At 47.0% G+C, this 20555-nt stretch overlaps 3 protein-coding genes across 4 annotated transcripts; 1 reads left to right on the top strand and 2 right to left on the bottom strand.

Annotated features, from left to right (window-relative positions):
- Positions 1-233: 233 nt before the first annotated feature.
- firrm (fignl1 interacting regulator of recombination and mitosis) lies at positions 234-9775 on the bottom strand. Its single transcript, XM_062452860.1, has 24 exons — positions 9218-9775; positions 9058-9098; positions 8719-8807; positions 8291-8395; positions 8067-8207; positions 7161-7320; positions 6978-7062; positions 6736-6874; positions 6175-6264; positions 6015-6079; positions 5769-5917; positions 5136-5265; positions 4791-4977; positions 4174-4256; positions 3882-3933; positions 3562-3651; positions 2878-3063; positions 2458-2574; positions 2292-2387; positions 2072-2185; positions 1605-1709; positions 1137-1217; positions 842-1027; positions 234-731 (listed from the first exon to the last, which is right to left on the bottom strand). Exons 1-24 carry the CDS (start codon positions 9304-9306, stop codon positions 513-515), a joined length of 2799 nt encoding a protein of 932 aa, XP_062308844.1. The 5' UTR covers positions 9307-9775; the 3' UTR covers positions 234-512.
- Positions 9776-12408: 2633 nt separating this feature from the next.
- On the bottom strand, positions 12409-13440 carry si:dkey-51e6.1. 2 transcript variants are annotated; one of them, XM_062452885.1, is made up of 4 exons: positions 13216-13440; positions 12765-12889; positions 12568-12659; positions 12409-12537 (listed from the first exon to the last, which is right to left on the bottom strand). In XM_062452885.1, coding segments are annotated over exons 1-4 (360 nt in total). In that variant the 5' UTR covers positions 13358-13440; the 3' UTR covers positions 12409-12536. The 2 variants fall into 2 exon arrangements, with proteins under 2 accessions (XP_062308869.1, XP_062308868.1); XM_062452884.1 differs by having other exon boundaries at positions 12409-12659; positions 13216-13438.
- Positions 13441-15233: 1793 nt separating this feature from the next.
- LOC134013099 (E-selectin-like) lies at positions 15234-20126 on the top strand. The gene is made up of 13 exons (XM_062452869.1): positions 15234-15359; positions 15490-15568; positions 15719-16132; positions 16386-16490; positions 16646-16837; positions 16968-17159; positions 17563-17751; positions 17848-18033; positions 18222-18431; positions 18545-18733; positions 18844-18963; positions 19077-19098; positions 19233-20126. Exons 1-13 carry the CDS (start codon positions 15357-15359, stop codon positions 19291-19293), a joined length of 1962 nt encoding a protein of 653 aa, XP_062308853.1. The 5' UTR covers positions 15234-15356; the 3' UTR covers positions 19294-20126.
- Positions 20127-20555: the final 429 nt, after the last annotated feature.

Genomic DNA, 20555 nt, shown 5'->3' with positions numbered 1-20555 from the left:
AGAACATGCAGGACAGGGGTTCCCTGAGGACCAGGGTTGAGAACCACTTCATTAGTGTGTGTGAGAAACAGGGTATGTGTGTGTGAGCGTGAGAAGGAGTGTGTGTGTGTGTGTGTAACAAGAGTTTGATGCGTGAGAGCCTAGAACACTAGTCTTGGACTATACCCACCCCTAACATCCAACCTAGAAATGAATGCAAGGTGGGGTGAGCGAATGTGTTTGTAAATGAACCAACTGGCTAACATTTCTGCCAATATTACCCCACCCCCAAAAAACTTTTATTGCTCAAAAAAAAAAAACTAGAACAGTCTTATATAAACCAAAGTCAAGTTTACAAAACAATCGGCAGTCAGGGTTGACAAACACGCTTCTGTGTAAACACGGATTCCAAACGGCAAGGACAAAGGAAAACAAATAGATACGGTCAAGTTTATCACAACTGTACAACTGCTTTTATAATCTATAAAAAGAGGACAAACAGTAGATTGAGGGCTGTAAAAACAGGCGGCCTGCTAGCTGTCAGGGGTGTGAATCATACTGATTCGAGTTATCAGCGTCTGCAGTTCCTGTAGTCTGTGAGAGAGCCAGGGCGGAGGGAGGATGGAGACGGAGGTGCCGTCACCCCCGTGGGCCAGCGCCAGCAGGGCCCTCAGGGAGCTCTCCGCTCCCTGGACGTGGCGCTCGTACTCCTGCTCTGCGCTGGGCTCCAGGCGGGCTCTCTTGGGGCACGGCTGATGGAACAAAAAAAAAACCACAAACGCCTGTCTCCGTCACACATTCCCAACACCGAGACGGTCTTGGTGCTGCTGTGACGGTGTGTGTTTCCCCCAGCGTGGGTCACCTGTGAGTCAGGGGCGATCCTGTCGTCAGTGGCGATCCTGTCGTCAGGGGCTGCGGGCGACGTCTCCGCGGCGACCTCCTCAGGGCTGTCCAGCCTCTCCAGCCTCTGTCTGTGCTGCTCCACAGCAGCAGCCTCGCCTCTCAGCCTCCACAGGCGTGTTTCCCCCGCTTCCTCTGTGGTAATGGTCTGGAGGAGAGAAGCGTGATTAAAGGAACACGATACGGCTCGCGTCTGTCGTCGTTAGGGTGGGGCCCTGGATACGGCCAGCGTGGCGATGCTGGCGTCGCTTGGTTACCTTGCTGAGGAAATTCACCACTTTGGTTTTGGTCTCCTCAGTGTTGAGGCTCTGGGAGATCACGTCCTCGTGGTTGGTTATCTGAAACACATGAAAACAAGGCCAGTCATGGATTGTCATATTATTCAATAGATTATGTTCCACAGGTAGGAGTTTACAGAGTAAACTATAAATGTCATAAATAAATACGACTGTATATTCTAATAGCATGACGCTTTTATATATCGTTATGTTTGGGAGTCAGGTGGCAGAGCGGTGAGGGAATCGGGCTAGTAATCCGAAGGTTGCCAGTTCGATTCCCGGTCATGCCAACTGACGTTGTGTCCTTGGGCAAGGCACTTCACCCTACTTGTCTCGGGGGAATGTCCCTGTACTTACTGTAAGTCGCTCTGGATAAGATGACTACATGTAATGTAAATGTAAATGTTTGTGTCCATAAAGCAGTTGGGCTGTTGGGAAGTGTCCTACCTCTGCGAAGTGAGCGAATGCCTCCAGGGCATGGTGCTGGAGCAGCCAGGAGCCCTCAGCAAGCAGAGCCCCAAACACGCCACTCAGCCTGGGCAACACCTGGCTCTGGGTCCCCCCCCCCACACACACACACACACACACATACACACACACACACAACAACGATATACATTTACATTTAGTCATTTAGCAGACGCTCTTATCCAGAGCGACTTACAGTAAGTACAGGGACATTCTCCCCGAGGCAAGTAGGGTGAAGTGCCTTGCCCAAGGACACAACGTCATTTGGCACAGCCGGGAATCGAACTGGCAACCTTCAGATTACTAGCCCGATTCCCTAACCACTCAGCCATCTGACTCCCTGGTTTAGCTGAATGGAACACACAGTGCACATTTCCCAGAGGCGATCGATCTCGGAGGTCACTTCTACATGAGACCTGAATCTGGGGGGTGGGGGGGGGGGTCACCTGGACATCCGTGGGGAAGAACACCATCCCAAGGGAGGCCAGGAAGTCCAGAGCAGCCAGGGCCACGTCGTCTGGACACGTCTGAGACACGAGCGCCCCGACACACCCGAGAGCCTGGACACACACACGCTCTCATTACAGGGTCAAACAGAGGAGAGACACAGCGGTGCGGAGATGAGAGTTTTGAGTGTTTGATCTGTCTTAATAGCGAGCGATGTACCTGGCAGACGACCTGGGGGTCGATGTTCTTTACCAAGATGGCCGACGTCGAGAGGAGCAGTCGCAGCGTGCGCTGGATGACTGGGTGGAGATGCACCTGAGGGCTTTGGAGGATTAGCTGTGTGAGTGTGTGTATGTGTGTGTGTGTGTGTGTGGCTGCCTCTCACCTGACTGGGACACATCCGAGCCCAGAGCTGCGTGACCACGGTCAGGGCAGACGACACGCTCTCTGCCCCTGCAGAGTCGCAGCGCACCAGGGCCAGCAGGGCCGGCAGCGCCTCGTTCTGCAGACAGGAGGAAGGTCACGCGCTGTGCCCTGCTTTTGTTTTCACAGCTTTAGACGAGATGAACAGCACATCCGGGAAGGCTGAACTCCCCACACTGGCCTTTACTCTCTCCCAAACCATCCCCACTGTCGTAAACAAGCTCAAACCGCTTCCCAATCATCATCTCGCCTCACGCACGGTCAACACCTATCCACCTAGCACGACTGGAACAACACAGTAGCCTTGCCCTTCACGAGCACAAGCTATTCCTCCGGTCTTCCACGACCACAGGAGGCTGACCCTGACCCAGTCTCTGCTCACCACGGTGCCCAGCTCGGCCAGCCTGTGGCCCCCCTGCTGCCAGCCTGCCAGGGCGGAGAGGACCAGGGCCAGCAGGCCCTCCTCGGCCCTCTGACGGGCCTCCGGGGAGAGGGCTCGGAGCAGGACGTGTCTCCAGACCGGCTGGTTCTCAGGACAGGAGGCTGGGTGCCGCTGCACCAGCTCTAACTAAAACACACGGAGATGCACATCCTGATAAAACACACACACACACACACACACACACACACACACAATACTGCACATCCAATACCTGATAAAACACACACACACACACACACACAATACTGCACATCCAATACCTGATAAAACACACACACACACAATACTGCACATCCAATACCTGATAAAACACACACACACACAATACTGCACATCCAATACCTGATAAAACACACACACACACACACACACACAATACTGCACATCCAATACCTGATAAAACACACACACACACACACACACAATACTGCACATCCAATACCTGATAAAACATACATTCACACACATACATTCATCAGGGATATGATGAATGTGTGGAATGTGTGGAATGTGTGGAATGTGTGGAATTGTGGGCACATGATAACGTGCCCACAATTTCAGCACGTCAGTGCGTGCACACACACACACACACACACACGCGCAGGAGTGTGTGTGAGAGCTGACCTGATGGCTGGCCGTCATGAGGAACACCATGCGTCTGAGCAGCAGGCCCAGGTGGGCCATGTGGTGCCCCTCCCCTGGACACAGCTTCACCTGGGGGGGCAGGGGGCGGCCAGGTTAGGGGACAGGTGTCCCGTTCCCTCCACGTCCAACAACACCAATTGTCACCTCAGTCGGGGTGTCTCTGAACCCCTTAGCTCTCCCTCCTCCCCCTCCCCGGAGTTAAACTCCTCCTACCCCCCCCAGTGTGCAGACAGGAAACAAGGTCACAGACGGGGGGGGGGGGGGGAGGAGAGGTCGTGACCCCGGTGGAGATGACTCACCAGGTCAGCCAGGAGCAGCACATGGTGCAGACACATCTCTGCGGTCCCATACCTGAACAGAGAACTGGGTCAGCGCGCCGGAACACTACAATACCCAGGAGGCCTTTCTCCCAGCACTCTGGCGGCCCACAACGCAGGGTGTGCGGACCTGTTTACGACAGACTGCTGCATAGCTTCACTCCCTCAAGGCAGTGCATGCTCCCTGAATCCCTCTTCCAGTCACCCAGGTCTCATTTACAGGAACACAGGAAGGCCGCAGGAGGGAAGGGGGGGGGGGGGGGGCGGAACTCACCGGGCCAAGAAGCACCACACATCCACAGCCAGGAGGGCTGTCTGGGTGTCTGTCTGCAGTACTGTCGCTAGGAGACAGCGCTCCTGGGGAGGAGGGGTGGGGGGGACGGGGGGTGGGGGGGTGGAAATGAAGCATGATTTACAGGAAACAGAGTGAAAGTTTGAAAAATGAAAGAGAAACTGACAAAGAAAGGCTGTAGGTCCATAATGGCCGACATCCTTTACACACACACACACCCAACAACATTATTACCACCAGAGCAGGAGGAAATTATTTCCCCTGCGAAACAATAACCTTGTTTTGTTCCTCAATTAGGTTCTCGTGCGAAAGGGATTCAGATGAAGTCCCAACTAAACATTTAGTCATTTAGCATTTAGCAGAGCTTCTTACAGTAAGTACAGGGACATTCCCCCCCGAGGCAAGTAGGGTGAAGTGCCTTGCCCAAGGACACAACATCATTTGGCACGGCCGGGAATCGAACCAACAACCTTCTGATTAATAGCCCGACTCCCTAACCGCTCAGCCATCTGACCCCCACTAAATAAATGTCTTTCTTTCTGTGTCAGGTCTCTTGGCCTCTGAGGTTAGGGTTAGCCTCTCTGCCTCCGTGGTCATACCAGGAGGGGGAAGTGTGCTGGGGGCAGGGCGGCCACACAGGCACACAGGTGAACACACACGTGCTGGTGAAGGCTGACCCTGCCCTGGGCCTGACCCTTCAGCATCACCCCCGGCAACAGCACCGGCACCCTCCGCTCCGTACTGCAACGCTGGAAGCTCTGAAAGACTGCCAGGAAGAGGGGGAGTCTGGGGGGGGGGGACCACACATGTTGCTTTATGTTTGGACGTCCATAGAATTACAAGGTACATCGTTAGTGGTAACGTAGCAGCAAATAAATAAAGCTGTGTGTTCTGAGTGTGTGTGTGTGTGTGTGTTCTGAGTGTGTGTGTTCTGTGTGTGTTACCTGGGAGTGTCCTCTGGGAACTCGCTGCCGCTGTACCAGAGCTGCAGCGCCTCCTCTGGCTGGGAGGGCAGGTGGCTCAGCACGTTCACCAGGAGAACACACTGAGGAAGCTCAGCCTCAGCTGTCAGCTCTACACACACAGGCCCATACACACACACACGCCCAGGCCCATACACACACACAAGCCCAGGCCCATACACACACACACGCCCATACACACACACGAGTTACAGGCTATTAATGTTGTCCTTGGCAGTCATTGAAATGCTTACGATAGCGGATATTCCTCAACATTCACTAAATATTATTGTCCATAAATCACAGTAAAACCACAACCACACTGCTAAGGTTCAGAGTCCCCGGCCACAGTGTCATCGTTAAAACTAAACCTTTGTGTTCCAAACTGACCTCTGACTCCACAATGAAAAGGGCAACAATATGGATCCTGCTTTGGCTGTGTGTGTGTGCGTGTGGGCCTGTGTGTGTGTGTGTGTGTGTGTGAGCGTGACAGAGATTATGTAACCCAGCGCCAGCCTAGCTTGGAGAGGGCATGATGCACCCCCCCCCCCGCAGCAGGACAGGGCCCGCTGCCGGCGACCCCACGGAGGATGTGACCTCTGACCTCTGACTCACGCTGGTCAGGCTGGAGCACCGCCTCAGCGTAACCCCTGATAGGCAGCAGCTGGAGGAGCAGGGCGTCCATGGGGACCACGACCGCCACGGCCAGCTCCTCGGAGAGGGGGGGGGGCAGCGCAGGGGCACACAGGCTGGGGGGGAACTTACTGGTGGGGGGGGGGGGGGCAGAGTAGAATGGCTTTATTCGTTATTACAGTTGTCGTTTGTCGTGTGACTTATGATTCCGAGAGAAGAAAATGTTACCTAAGGACACTGAGGTAGAGCTGATGAAACTGGCCACAGAACTTTGTCAGAAAGGATTTGAATTCCTGTTTTTGACAGACAAGTAAAATGTGAGTTCATAAAAGTAACCATGTTAAAGATGAGAAATATTCATGAATATTAGAAAGGCAGACTTTAGTACCTTTATGTAGTGAATTAAAGTGTTGGCGAAGAATCTGCACATTTTGGTGTTTTTCTGGAACAGCTTGTATTCTGGGCTTTGAGAGGTCACCTTTGAAGAAAACAAAACAAGGAAGCTGTCCTCGTCTATCAAACGACCTTTGACCTTGCCCCCCACTTCCTTATCTATAAAATCATACTTTGTGAATGTTGTCCTGAAATGTCATGACACACTGTACTCCACACACAGTGTGTTGCCTCTGTGTGTGGGTATAACTCCTCGCATGTTATGTATTTATTTACCCAACAGAAGGGCATTAAATCTATGAACTATAACCCTGAGTGCTGACTATCTACACCATTGGTTCCCAACCCTGGTCCTCAGGGCACCCCTGTCCTGCTTGTTGTAGATGTTTCCCTGCTCCAAGTGAATGGGTCGTTACCCAGCTCTGCAGAAGCCTGCTTAAGACCATTCATTTGATTCAGGTGTGTTGGAGCAGGGAAACATCTACAACAAGCAGGACAGGGGTGCCCTGAGGACCAGGGTTGGGAACCACTGATCTACACTGCCCCTCTCCTGTACCTGTGGGCCAGCCTGTCGGATCTGCTCTCCCAGCTCCAGGCAGCTGTGGAGGGAGACCTGGAGGTCGTCACACAGCCTGGAGCTGATGTCTCCATGACGAAGACGATCCTCCACCAGGGACTGGTGCTTCACACTCTGTCTGCCCCCGGGAGAACGGGCAGAGGTCAGCTGAGGACGAGCACGCGGAGGAGAGGGGGCCGAGCAAAACAACGAGTTTGGTGTGTGTGTTGACGCCTGCTTACTTGATGATGCATTTCCACGTGTTGGCATGTAGGGCTATGTCCAGGTTAGAGATCACCGAGCATATGTCCATCAGATTGTGAATCACTGATAAAAAATAAAAACAAATGGAAAGGTTACAATCCAATAACAAAACGTCACATCTTGAAAACTCCCAGAATGCCACAGAAACCCTCTTCACCCACCTGTCACAATGTCGGAGACCTCCTCGGAGGCACTGGTCTCCACGGAGACTCTGTCCAGCAGCTCCATCAAGCCCTTCTGGAGGGAGTAGGCCTCCTTGAACAAGGCCTGCAGCAGGTCAGCCACCAGGGACAGACGGCCACAGTACACAACCTCACTGTCCTGGAGACGAGGGGAACACAGGACACTCAGCCTCCGCCAGCCCAGCCTCTCAGCCAGCCCAGCCTCTCAGCCAGCCCAGCCTCTCAGCCAGCCCAGCCTCTCAGCCAGCCCAGCCTCTCAGCCAGCCCAGCCTCTCAGCCTCTCAGCCAGCCCAGCCTCTCAGCCAGCCCAGCCTCTCAGCCAGCCCAGCCTCTCAGCCTCTCAGCCAGCCCAGCCTCTCACCCACGGCACAGCACACACCTCTCACTGCACGCTGTAGCACGTTCCCTCCCAAACCCAGATCCACTATCCAGACACCCATCACGTCCTCTCAGGCCCTTCCCAAACCCAGATCCACTATCCAGACACCCATCACGTCCTCTCAGGCCCTTCCCAAACCCAGATCCACTATCCAGACACCCATCACGTCCTCTGAGGCCCTCCCCAAACCCAGATCCACTATCCAGACACCCATCACGTCCTCTCAGGCCCTTCCCAAACCCAGATCCACTATCCAGACACCCATCATGTCCTCTCAAGCCCTTTTAAAAACTAAATTAAGAGGTTTACATTTAGTCATTTAGCAGACGCTCTTATCCAGAGCGACTTACAGTAAGTACAGGGACATTCCCCCGAGGCAAGTAGGGTGAAGTGCCTTGCCCAAGGACACAACATCAGTTGGCATGACCAGGAATCGAACTGGCAACCTTCGGATTACTAGTCCGACTCCCTCACCGCTCAGCCACCTGACTCCCTAGGTTATTTACCTTACAGTGCTGGAAGGTGTCCGTTAGGACTTTGAGGACGCAGAAGGGTAAGGAGCGGATGGCATTCAGGGCCGGCGCCTCCGCCGATGAGCACACGTGGCGCACGCACGCCGAGAGCACCCCCAGCACCTGCACGGTCTCCTGAAAAAGGACGGCAGGTTTACGCTCCACGACGTCTGTCGTGTGGGTCGTCGGCGTGAGTGGACATGTCATCCGAAGCGCACCTGTAGAGCGTTCCTTAGAAGCAGCTGGAGTCCCGTGTTCTGGCTGGACAGCCCTCCAACTTGGTTGGCGATCTCTTCCATCAGCCCGTCAAACACCTTGACCACCTGCGGACATTTCAACACGTGAACACGCGAACACACACAGCCCTGAAAACACACAAGCACTCAAAGCGTAGGCTCAAATTACATTTACATTTAGTCATTTAGCAGACGCTCTTATCCAGAGCAACTTACAGTAAGTACAGGGACATTCCCCCCGAGGCAAGTAGGGTGAAGTGCCTTGCCCAAGGACACAACGTCATTTGGCATGGCCGGGAATCAAACCAACAACCTTGTGATTAATAGCCCGATTCCCTAACCACTCAGCCATCTGACCCCCGATGAAATGAAACGAACGTCATCCCTATTTCACAGAAATCGTGACACACCTTTGGTAAGAGCTTTGAGAAGCATTCGTCCTCCAGCTCTGAGAGGTCAATGTGAGGCAGGAACATGTCTGTGATGATTTTTAGCACACCTGGAGACAGAAAAACTTCATTTGAAATCTTGTCAAAAATCTTATATGTTTCTATGACAGCACTAGTGGGTGGCCATATCCAAATTTATTTATGGCTTGTCCAATAATAACCTTTGAAATTACATTATTCTGATTCGAAGGCCTGATGACAGTTTCAATCAATATGCAGTCAATTAATATCAATTATGTGTTTAGTTAAGTTTGAGTGATGATTGAACAAATTATGTTGTAATTTTAAGATGACACTTACGGATATGCTCCTCCCAGCTCTCGAAGCTATGATTCATGGAGTACGTCCAGTTAAAGATCAACAAAACTGAGCATTGGAATTGTAATAGCACAAGCCACATTTGTGCCACACTAGTAATTGAAACTGAGAAACAAAATACTAAGAGTCGTGAAAGGATATCATGAGTTTGGGAAGGACAGATTTCAGCTCTTTTCGACATGTGTCTTGACTCCACTGAAGGACGTCTTCCAACAGACTGGCTTGCGACATTGTGGCAGCTAGCTACAGTGGCTGCTCCGTGCTACTGGAGCGCTGTCTGGAAACCAGGCGGCGTCACAACTTCCAGCATGAACAGCTAGTTAGCATTCCACGACACCTAGCAAGCTAAACCCCTGTGTAGTGGCTAAACAGTCTACACATATGTAACGCTAGCTACCAAGCTAAGTCAACACAAACGTTAAAACCAGCTAGCTAGTAACACAGCTGAATCAAGCTTCATATCATACTACTACTAGTTGTAGTACAAGGTAGCGTTACATCAATTTACTTGCAGGCTACCACTTTATCTTAAATAGTTTAACCACCAGCAGGGAAACGTTTGTTTAACATTCGCAGCGAAGCAAAATTATTTCCATAGTGTGTTAAGTACGCCAGCTGGATAGAAATAAAAAAGATTCGACTTGCAACCTAGACAGAAATTGTAAATAGTGTTGTTTCGCGCCCGTCCATCACAGCACGTACGTTTAATATTCCCGCTGAACCTAGGGTGGTGCTTGTTTGCTTTTCAACCTATGGGATATCACAAAAACCATTGATCCGCCCATTGAGTGTTGCACGAAGTATCAAAACGAGTAAACCTTACAGAGGGAAAAGGAAGTCATGATTTGATTGGTCAGAAAAAGTGCGTAGACTAAGTGATGTAAAACACGTGCTTTGAAAAGTTGCAGTGGATACTCGTATTTTAAACTCCGTTAGCCTACATTTTAATGGAGGCTAGCCTTCATGTAAATAAAAGTATTAGATTAACACAAAGTTATTGAAAACGTTTTGTTTAAACACATTTTGTTTTAGATTTCACATAGGCTATGTGATTTTTTGTGGACATGTTCGGTTTATTTGGCAGCTTAGTACAATTAATCAATTAAAGTTGTACATGATAAAAATGTCTTTATTATTTTAAATGTTTACACGCCATATGAATGCTACCAAAATGAAAATGAATATCTTAATAGGCTAGCATTTATCAGCTCATTCATTAAAGAGAGTAAAACGACTTGCATTTTTGTGATGGGTGATATGAATGCTGATATGTCAGATGTTAACTCTATTTGCCGAACACCTTAACCAATTCTGTATAAACAGTAAGTTAATTCTCTCAACTAAAATGCTGTTACCAGTAGACAGTTACACATACATCAGTGAAGCACGGCATACAACATGTTGGCTAGACCACTGTATATGTACAGCTGATGCTCATGATTGCTTGGAAGTGGCCTTAACCAACCCTGCACTTAGTGATACCAGATATACCTCCCAACTCTGGAAACAGTGGAACATGCATCTATACCTGTTTTAATTGTGCATATGTATGAGCTATATGTATGTATGTATGTATGTATGTATGTATGTATGTATGTTTTGTACGTTCCCTTTATGTAATATGTGGTAGTCAGTATGTCTGTATGTATTTATGTTTGTGTGTACCCCTCTTGTAATATGTTATGTGTACTTTTCTATCTGGACCTTGAGTCTGCAAAATAAAGTTATATATATATATAATCACATTAAATTAAAAAATCATAACTATCACACTTTTAGAACCTAGAAAAAAGTGAGGTCTTCCCGTAAGTGAATCGTCAGACAAGCTGGCGGTCAGAACTCCAGCTTCTACTGTAGGAGAGAACAATGGAAGGAATTTAATTTCACAGATCACTAACTTTGTTGATGTAGTATTATTGGAAACTACAAGGAGACATGTAGAGTCTTGGCAATTCCAAGTTATTTGATTATTATTGTTTAGGGTTGGAGCCCCCATGACCCCACCTAAACCAGCCAATGTGACTTTAAATCTTGCCTACTTAAGAGTTTATATCAACAACAAACTGTTAAAGATCGCTTTCTTTGAAATGTTTGATTTCCAGTTTTAAATAGATTTTATAACATCAATGCGATTTGATGATAAGATCTTCTGGCAGGATAGCAGGCCTTCTCCCTTGGGTGGATCCTTTGTTCCTGTAAACTTGAGGTGTGAGCTGTTGTCGCTACAGGAAACGACTGACTTCTGTTGAGGAAACTGGAGTCAATTAACGTTCCTGCTTCTTTTTTCAGCTGTGTCGTGCTTGCTGCCATATTGTTATTAAGGGAGTCAGATGGCTGAGCGGTTAGGGAATCGGGCTATTAATCAGAAGGTTGCCTGTTCGATTCCCAGGCACTTCACCCTACTTGCCTCGGGGGAATGTTCCTGTACTTACTGTAAGTCGCTCTGGATAAGAGCGTCTGCTAAATGACTGCTAAATGCCTACAGGCCAAGCTGAACGTCCCATTTGGGATGCAAGATCACTTTATTTAAAATCATGTAGAATATGTTGTGAGTGACACACCACAGTATAACACTTCTTAGGTCGTGGTTCGTTACCTAACTTAGGTGATATGGCCATCTTTCTAAATCTCCATAACCTGTCATGGAGCTGTTTAAACATGTCCCCTCTCTGTGAAGGAGATCAAGGTCACCTCCATCTTATGTAAAACTGCTAAAACATAGTTGTGGATGGTGCAAACATAACCATGGAAAGCCCATTTAAAAGATAACTCGCATACTAATCTGACAATAGCTGCTGTTTATAACTGTGCCTACATGTCCGGAAGACAAATCTCTTCATAACCAGAAGATATCGTAATAAAATAAGATCCCACCCAAAACTCTTCAGTTTTGGGGGGGGGTCAGGAAATGAGCGTTCCTCAATTTTTAATCCACCGGCCCATAATAGTTTTGCCCCTTCGATCTTTACGAGAAACAGACAGGAAAGTCCTCCCAGTACAGGAAACAGTCTGAGGGCATGAGTCTGTGGGATGAGGCCTCTCCCGGCTAAGGTGTAGTCTCTTTCAGTGGTACGTTGGAAGCCTGGCGCTAACGGCGACTAATGAAGAGGAATTTTTTTTTTTTTGCACAATTCTATTCTTGCTTTTTTGTCTGAGTGCAACAGGATATGTTCTGTTTTCATGGCAGCTCACTTTCCTGTACGGACTTTACGTTTGGCCGATGGCCTAAAGTTCCATACGGACAAAGATGATTAACCTTTTCGGTTACGTTTGCATAGTAGACACACTGAAAACACATTACCATTCCTAAATCAACGGACTGCAACTGAATAGTACCAGAATTGGTGTGTTTATTAAATCTTCACATCCCTGTTTCAGTGACCAAGATTTTCAGTTTTAACGCACTTACATATTATCTATGTTCAAACTTTAAAGCAATTATTTGAGTCCAGTCCTTAATACCACCAAGTATGGTACGTTCAAGTTTCATTCTATTTTGTGTCATCAGACCAGGTGATGTCATAGTCTTTGAAGGCACCTTTCAGCTTCTCCACAGACACCGAGTGGTCAGCTTTACCGAAGGCCTAAATGAGACAAAGACAAATTAAGAAGGAATGCGTTTCGTCTAATTAGTCTCTTCCTTCTTCATGTGATTACTGGTAGCTTTCATTGGAAGTGAGCCAACTTACAGAGGATTCTCCAAACACCCTAAGTTTCTTGTCCTTGCTGTTGTGCTCAATCTTCCCTCCTCCAAGGCAGTTGCACTCGAGGCCCAAAGCCTCCATGGCAGGCTTGACCTTCTCAAATATGTGATCTTAAATTCAATGAGAGAAAATTGGGACTTTAGTCCAGGGCTTATTTAAAGTAACCTTTCTTACAAGTAATGCAGGACACAGGGTGGGTTTCTTTTTGTTGCTACAAGCTAGCTAGCTAGCTAACTCTGAGCACTAAAGCTTTTCTGCATAATAATATGTCAAACATATCCTCGAATTGCAATAAAGTGTTAGACTTTAGGGGGTGGTAGCCTATGCATTTCGATATAGCTAAGTTTTTGCTGAACACAACTGTTGCTGAGCCAAGTTTGTTTGGACAAGCAACTGGGACTTAACTGAAAGCAATTGAAGCACACGATTAACTTACTGTGATACTCTGCACTCTTTGTGCCTCGCACTATATCTTTTTGTTCCGTTCCATCTTTTACTTTAACCGTCACTAATATGTATTTAAACGTTCCCTCGGGGTCAATTTCAACGTCGGGAAGTTGGGTCAGTGCGCCTGCCATTATTACTTAGACGAGTAGCTAACTTCGGACCAACTTGGCTTGGCAGTGCACCGCACTGCAGACAAATATAAGCTCGTTGCCGACAGTGCCGTCACTGCCGTGCAGAGACCATATCAGGTCGGGGCGGAAACGTAGCCTACTGTTAAAGATATATTTGTAATTACCTAAACATTTGTATTGCAATTATTGCACGAGATAGGCCCCTATAGTAGGATTATTTTGTCCAAATTGCCAATTGAAAACTTTTTTTCAGGTTTTGTGAACTTACATTGTGCTTGCAACTTAATACAACTATAGTTGTTTATGTTATCCATTGACACATTCTGGAAATGTTAATAAAATAAATTATCAATGTGACGGTGTTAACAAAAGCCTATAAACTGAAGTGGTTATTACTCGTCCTGCAGACTATATTGAGTTTAGTACGGAAGCCCTATCAGGCACCGCTCTCTAAATATCTCTTATGATGTGATTTCAAAGAATGTGGGAGTTTTTGGGGGTCATGGCCAATCTCCCATCATAACTGCCTGCTCGTGCGCGATCTAAGGAAGGATATGAGCCATCACCTCTGGTAGCACGAGCAACTTACAGGCGCCATTCTGTCTCTCCTAAACCTCTCAAAGGACAAGACTAAAAGGTGTTAAGCGTTTGTCGATCTGCTCATTTGTGTTCTTGTGTTGAACTCTCTCTGACATCTTGTTATGGATTCATGTTGAGCCATTGTGGTGAGAAGGATGAGAATTGTGCACCTGAATGTAACCTTGATACGGATTCTGATATGGAAATTAAATACTACATTATAATATTCACTCCAGTTGGTGGTTACAAACAAAGCTTTTTCTTAATAAAATGAGAAATAGCCTACTCTAAACCAAGACAGAGAAGAGGCTTTTTAATGTAATCAAACTGGGAATGTACCTGGAAACAAATATTACCAAAGAAAATGAAGTGGAATAATATCACACTGATGTAATTATACAAGATGAAGAATGAGTATGGATTATATTATTTTTATATGCCTTTTAATCACTTTTATACCTTTATATGTTACACTACTGAAAAAGCCTGATGCAAAGCCATTGACTGTTTAGTATTTCCCCTAAAATATAGAAGGAAAATTAAGCCCAGAAATGTTAATCTGGATGATTGGGGCTGGGTGTGAGAGGATGCTATGTGATCAGGCTTCTACCATAGAAAAACTACAAAACCCAGCAGTAATGAGGCGATTTTACAACCCACGGCCCGGAGCTCAATGTGATTGGGCTTCAAGGTCAGAGCGGGCTACAAAAAATAGATGATTTCTCTATGCACCTGTAATCTGAAGCCTTTAGAGAGAGAGACCAATAGAGTGTAAAATGAATTATGCATTTGTGATAAACAATATTGTACCAATTTACAGAACTGATAAGGTTTTGATATAAAAGAATATGTCCGAAGAAGATTTCTCAGTCTGATTCTGCAGAATCTGGCTCACGTTTGAAAGGAATCACCCTGTTTGTATTGGATTCTGATTAAACACTCTGGAAGTTTTTGTGCTGTTTCAAACTTAGAGAAATTAACCCAAGGACTTAGTACTTTGATTTTCTTCATCAAAAATATACATTATGTATTCTCTTCATACTACATAAACCCATCAAAGTAAACTGACTGTCTTTATATTTTGTGGGACAGGGATGGAAGTGTTGTTGTTACAGTGAAAGCTTCCTGCTTACTTGCTCTACTTCCTTAGAAAAAGATAAACGTATTTATCGGACCAACACAATGGTTCAGGCATTAGAGCTAAGAGAATGTTTCCAAGGGGGAAATTCCAAACTAATGCGCAGCCTCATTCGGGGTTCCGGGAAAGATGGTCCAGGTCTTTGTGGGTGTGTATGTCCGTGTGTATATAAATATCAGGCAGCAAAGAGAAGCATCATTTCATCGTCTTAAAGAGACTTACCTACAGCAGCTATATCTGATCAGCTTTCTGCAGAGAAGCACATAAGACTATATTCTTACCATGGTAAGTACAGGGAATGTAATTCAGTCATTTCTGACATGGTTTAACATGTGTTAGTAGTAATTTTTTGCGACAGACAATGTTTTTGTCTGTTGACATACAAGACTTAAAAATTATCTTGTGATTTCTGCAGGATTTTTGCATCAGCTATCAGCCTGTCCGTGGTTCCAGGATCTCCACCTTCTGTATTTCCTTCGCCCTCATTTACTCAGGTTGGAAACTGACCCTAACCAACAACATCTGTGCATTTACTCCTCTGTTTAGGTTGACAACAACAAGAAAAACGTTTCTAAACCTGACAGTCCTAAACTAATCAGTTTGATCTTTTGACATGTCAGTAAAGTCTCTGTGTCCTTCCCCAGGACTGTGCTTGTGGAGCAGTGTGGAGGGCTGGTCGTACCATTACTCCAACAACACCATGCAATGGGAAGACGCCCGACTGTGGTGTCAGGAGCACTACACCGACATGGTGGCCATCCAAGACCAGCGGGAGATCGCTCACCTCAACGCCATCATCCCCAGAAACCCCAGCGGGCCGGGATCCGGGTACTACTGGATTGGGATCCGTAAAGTGGAGGGGGTTTGGACCTGGGTGGGCACCAACAAGGCTCTGACGGCCGAGGCGGAGAACTGGGCGGCCGGGGAACCCAACAACGGGAGGAACGCCAACGGGAGGAACGAGGACTGCGTGGAGATGTACATCAAGAGGGAGAAGGACAACACCAAGTGGAACGACGAGTCGTGCAAGAAGAAGAAGAGGCCGCTGTGTTACACAGGTGAGGTGGTGCTCAGCTGGGGCAGTTAAATGCCCGTTTTACCCCATAAGGCATGGCTTGGTGACTGTTACTGGTGTATCATTGAATGTCAGTTACAACTTTTTCGATGTCCTTTTTTAACATGAAGACAATGTTTTGATACAAATACCTGTTTACCAAAGCCTGCCCTATCTCCCCACAAGCAAAGCCTAAAACCCTTTGCTAATGCTGATGCTGTGTCTTAGTTAACTCAAAGTTATTTTCTCATGTCCAGCTTCCTGTGCAAAAGACTCTTGTTTTCATGGAGAGTGTGTGGAGACCATAAACAGTCACAAGTGTCAGTGTTTTGAGGGATTCTATGGCGAGCAGTGTGAGCACGGTGAGAACACAGTATATTCTAATTAATCATAAAAATGTAAAAAGAAAAGTTGTTTACCTCAACATAATTGAACTTTTTCTGTAACTGAAACAAATCTGTTTTCACTTGGTCAGTAGTTATTAATGCCTTCTTTGTTTTTATTGGCCCTTTTACAGTGGTTCAGTGTAAGCAGGAGGAAGTTCCAGTTCTGGCCAAAGCTAGCTTGGAGTGTTTACATCCAAATGGACATTTCTCCTACAATTCCAAATGCCAGTATTCATGTGAGCAGGGCTATCAGCTGAACTCCTCTGGGATCATGACATGCACAGCCACTAAACAGTGGTCAGAACAACCACCATCCTGTGAATGTAAGTTAGCAGTCTCCAGATGATCGATCAAGAAAAAAAAAAATCTAACAACTATTAATTTGAAACCACATATTGACATCTGCTCAAGTAAATTCGAGTAATATATTCTCTGTGGATATCTTGTCCTCAGTGATTACATGCAGCGAGCTGCTCGTTCCTGTAAACGGCTTGATGGACTGCCAGCACCCACTGGGGTCTTTCAGCTACTTGTCCACCTGTGGGGTCACCTGCAAGGAGGGCTTTGAGCTGGTAGACCCAGGCTCTACCAGTCTGCAGTGTGGAGCTTCAGGACAATGGAACAACTCCCTGACACAATGTGCCGGTATGGATCAGATAACAAACAGTGTATAATTCGGGCATTTGACTGCAGACCAAGAGGTTGCAGGTCGCTTCATTTCATTTAGTCATTTAACAGACGCTCTTATCCAGAGCGACTTACAGTAAGTACAGGGACATTCTCCCCCGAGGCAAGTAGAGTGAAGTGCCTTGCCCAAGGACACAACGTCATTTTTCACTGCCGGGAATCGAACCAGCAACCTTCGGATTACTAGCCCGATTCCCTAACCGCTCAGCCACCTGACCCCCCTAAGCTGAAGCTTGAAAAGCTGAAGCTTGAAAAGCTGAAGCTTGAAAAGCTGAAGCTTGAAAAGCTGAAGCTTGAAAAGCTTCGGCTGAATGATTTCCTGGAGACTGATTGTCGTTACTCTGTCTGTGTCTGACTGCAGCTGTTCAATGCCCTGCTCTCGGGGCACCCGATAATGGGACCATCACCTGTGGTGGAGACCCGGAGACGGAGTTTAGCTACGGACGTAGCTGCAGCTTTAGCTGTGCTGAGGGCTACCGTCTCCAGGGTGCCAGTCTGGTGACGTGCGCTGCGGATGCTAGCTGGAGCGAGGAGATGCCACGCTGCGAAGGCAAGGAGGAACTCCTAAATGCACTGTAAACACAAAACGAACTCTGTGAGTCCTCTCACATCATTTAACGGACATCTTTTCTTTTTCGACCCTCAGCGATCAAGTGCTCGAAGCCTGTGGGAGGAACTAAACTGCTCACCCGGTGTAGCCCTGCTGCCGATGAGCTGTGGCCAGGCTCCAGCTGCACATTCAGCTGTGCTGCGGGTTATGAGATGCAGGGAGAGCCCAGCATTGAGTGCTCTAGAGAGGGGGAGTGGAGCGCAGACACGCCAACCTGCAGAGGTATGGAGAGATGGAGACTTGGTTATCTTACGTTTCGTATTTCAGCCAATGCCATTACGCCTTTAACGAAAAGTGTGTGATACATTTCGATAGTTTTCCGTCCTACACTAATCTCGCTCTACTTTTTCCAACGTTTATGTTTTCTCTGTTTACGATGTGTACTGACCTCTTTATCTTGTCCCTCTCAGCGGTGCAGTGCCCCTCTCCCAGCGCTCCTCTGGGGGGTCAGGTGAGCTGTGTGGCCCCCTCGCCCTCCACCTCGGCCCCTGTCGGGGGCGCCCATCCCTGGGGCTCCGTCTGTTCCTACCTCTGTGACGAGGGCCATGATCACCAGGGGGCCCTGGGCACAGAATGCGTTGGCTCAGGTGTCTGGAGTTCTGAAATCCCTACCTGTACAGGTAGGCCTATACCACTGCTATCTATTTGTCTACTACTCTCATACACACTTGAACAGAGCGTCATCAAGATGTGAAGGATTTGATGTTAAAGACTTCTGTCTCTGTCTCTGTAGCAGTGAGATGCCCCTTGCTCCAGGCTCCAGCTAACGGCGCTGTCAGTTGTTCCAATCGAGATCTCAATGAGACCGTGTTCGGCTCAGAGTGCTCCTTTACCTGTGAAGAGGGGCACGCCTTACACGGACACGCTCACATCACCTGCAACCTCCATGGCAACTGGACCAGAGAGGCTCCCCGATGCGAAGGTATGTGAAGGATTCGGGAAAACAAATATCAGCGGTCGTTTGAGTGGTGCTCGAGATGCAAATCGGTTATTTTTCCGATATGTGACAGTGTTTTTTTTTCTTTTCTTCAGCCGCTCCTTTTCTTGAGGCTCTGTTGACGCCGACTAACATGGGTCTGGCAGCAGGGGGCGCTGTCTCGTTGTCCGGCCTGTCTCTCGCGATATGGCTGCTGAAACGACTCAGACAGAAAGGTAAACTGAATTCTACACAGTCAACTTGTATCAAAGACAGAAGATATTTGTTTTCCATAAAAACATTGTGTGACCACAGTCATCATTCTGTCTTTTTGTTTCATTTCCTCAAGGTAACAAGTTCGAACTGAACAGGTGAGTTCAATACATTCTCTATAAATTCATCTCATCTGATGTAAAGCATTTAATTCCATGGATTTTTCAAATACGTTCCCATTGGGGTTAAGCGTGACTCTTACACTTTTTTTTTATCTGTCTTGTCTTGTCAGTTTCTCAGACGTAGAAGATCCACCGCAAGTCTACAAGAACAGCATTGACAGCCTCATTTAGAGAACAGCATTAACCTTTTAAGGAGTGAGTTCTAAATATTACCGACGCTTCCACCAGAGTGAGTTATTTTTCCAAAACGGAAGCTAGCTAGTTTTAGTTAGCTTCCGTTACCTAGCAACCTAGCATAATACTCGTAGCAATGCTACTACCTGCTAGTGTTACTTGTTAGCCTCCTAATTGTAAATTTTGAAGCCATACTATAGCGTTTTTTCATATAGTTTTTGTCTATCGGAAAATAGTCGGTTGGAATGTTCAGAATCACACGTGTGACGGTACTCTGTGGGGCCCGCTTTCGAACGATCACATATGTGTGACGCTACTCCTTAACGGGTTAAGACGTCCAGTAGGGCAGAGGTCAGAGGTCAGGATGAAGAGGAGGTCAAAAACAGCCGGATCTGTTATGGAAAATTACCTTCTGGGTGTTTCACAGTTCTTCAGGTTTAAGTTACCCGATGATCTAATGCAGTGATTGTTACTGCTGGATGTATTAAAGTAGTCTTTACTATACTGACTGTGAATAATGCCCAAATGAGAAAAACCCTTTCACCTTTAAAGCGAAACGCTTTATTTGTAGATTATCTGTGCTGCCTGTTGGAAAGGTTTTTCACAATAGCATGATTTCCTCCCAAAGGGAGTTTTTGAACTGAACACATTGTTCTCCATCCTCTTTAATTAAGAAGTTGTTTTATACAATTTCTAAAGTTGTTTATTATATTGTCATGTTTTCAAATATATATATATATATATATATATATATTTCAGTATTTAAGTCATATTTATTTCAAAGCATACATGTTTCTATGTTTCAAGTGCTACTATTAAAAATGACATGTTTTCATATGAATAAAGTTTTTTAACTCAAATATCTTAGCCTCTCATTGCATCCTTAAAAACTCTACATTACGTCAACTAATTAGTTCAAATATGCCCAAAACACAAACGATCAAATCAACAATGTTACTCAAAACACAGTTTCAGAGGATGTGTTTTTGCAAGGGGTGGCCCATTTCCACAGAAGCTGGGTCCAAGAGGACACAGGCACGCTAGGACACAGAGGCACGCTATGGCACACCATCCTGTCAACACGGCCGTTTGTCATGCTTTCTGAGGACGTCGGCCTGTTTTAATGACACAGGTCTTTTCCAGGGGTCCTGTCTCGGTCGTTTCCACATCCTGAACCCTGTCCTTTCTGTTTCTGTGTGTGTGTGTGTGGGTGAGACAATACAAAGTGACACACAGACCCCCCCCCCCCACACACACAC

The sequence above is a fragment of the Osmerus eperlanus genome, chromosome 26 (assembly GCF_963692335.1).
Source record: "Osmerus eperlanus chromosome 26, fOsmEpe2.1, whole genome shotgun sequence".
NCBI classification, from domain to species: Eukaryota; Metazoa; Chordata; class Actinopteri; order Osmeriformes; family Osmeridae; genus Osmerus; species Osmerus eperlanus.
The sequence above is the reverse complement of the archived record's forward strand: the minus strand, read 5'-3'. Positions and strand labels throughout refer to the sequence as shown.

Bases quoted from the DNA above. Each gene is read 5' to 3' on its own strand.
- si:dkey-51e6.1 (XM_062452885.1), bottom strand. From the start codon at position 13,357: ATGGCAGGCGCACTGACCCAACTTCCCGACGTTGAAATTGACCCCGAG. The intron at 12,890-13,215 runs GTAAGTTAATCG...ATTGAATTTAAG, and splicing joins AAAGAGTGCAGAGTATCACA to ATCACATATTTGAGAAGGTC. The intron at 12,660-12,764 runs GTAAGTTGGCTC...TGTCTCATTTAG, and splicing joins GGGTGTTTGGAGAATCCTCT to GCCTTCGGTAAAGCTGACCA.
- firrm (XM_062452860.1), bottom strand. From the start codon at position 9,306: ATGTCGCAAGCCAGTCTGTTGGAAGACGTCCTTCAGTGGAGTCAAGAC. The intron at 8,808-9,057 runs GTAAGTGTCATC...TTCTGTCTCCAG, and splicing joins GAGCTGGGAGGAGCATATCC to GTGTGCTAAAAATCATCACA. The intron at 6,265-6,735 runs GTACAGGAGAGG...TTTTCTTCAAAG, and splicing joins TCCGACAGGCTGGCCCACAG to GTGACCTCTCAAAGCCCAGA.
- LOC134013099 (XM_062452869.1), top strand. The intron at 18,734-18,843 runs GTATGTGAAGGA...TCTTTTCTTCAG, and splicing joins AGAGGCTCCCCGATGCGAAG to CCGCTCCTTTTCTTGAGGCT. The intron at 19,099-19,232 runs GTGAGTTCAATA...TTGTCTTGTCAG, and splicing joins AACAAGTTCGAACTGAACAG to TTTCTCAGACGTAGAAGATC.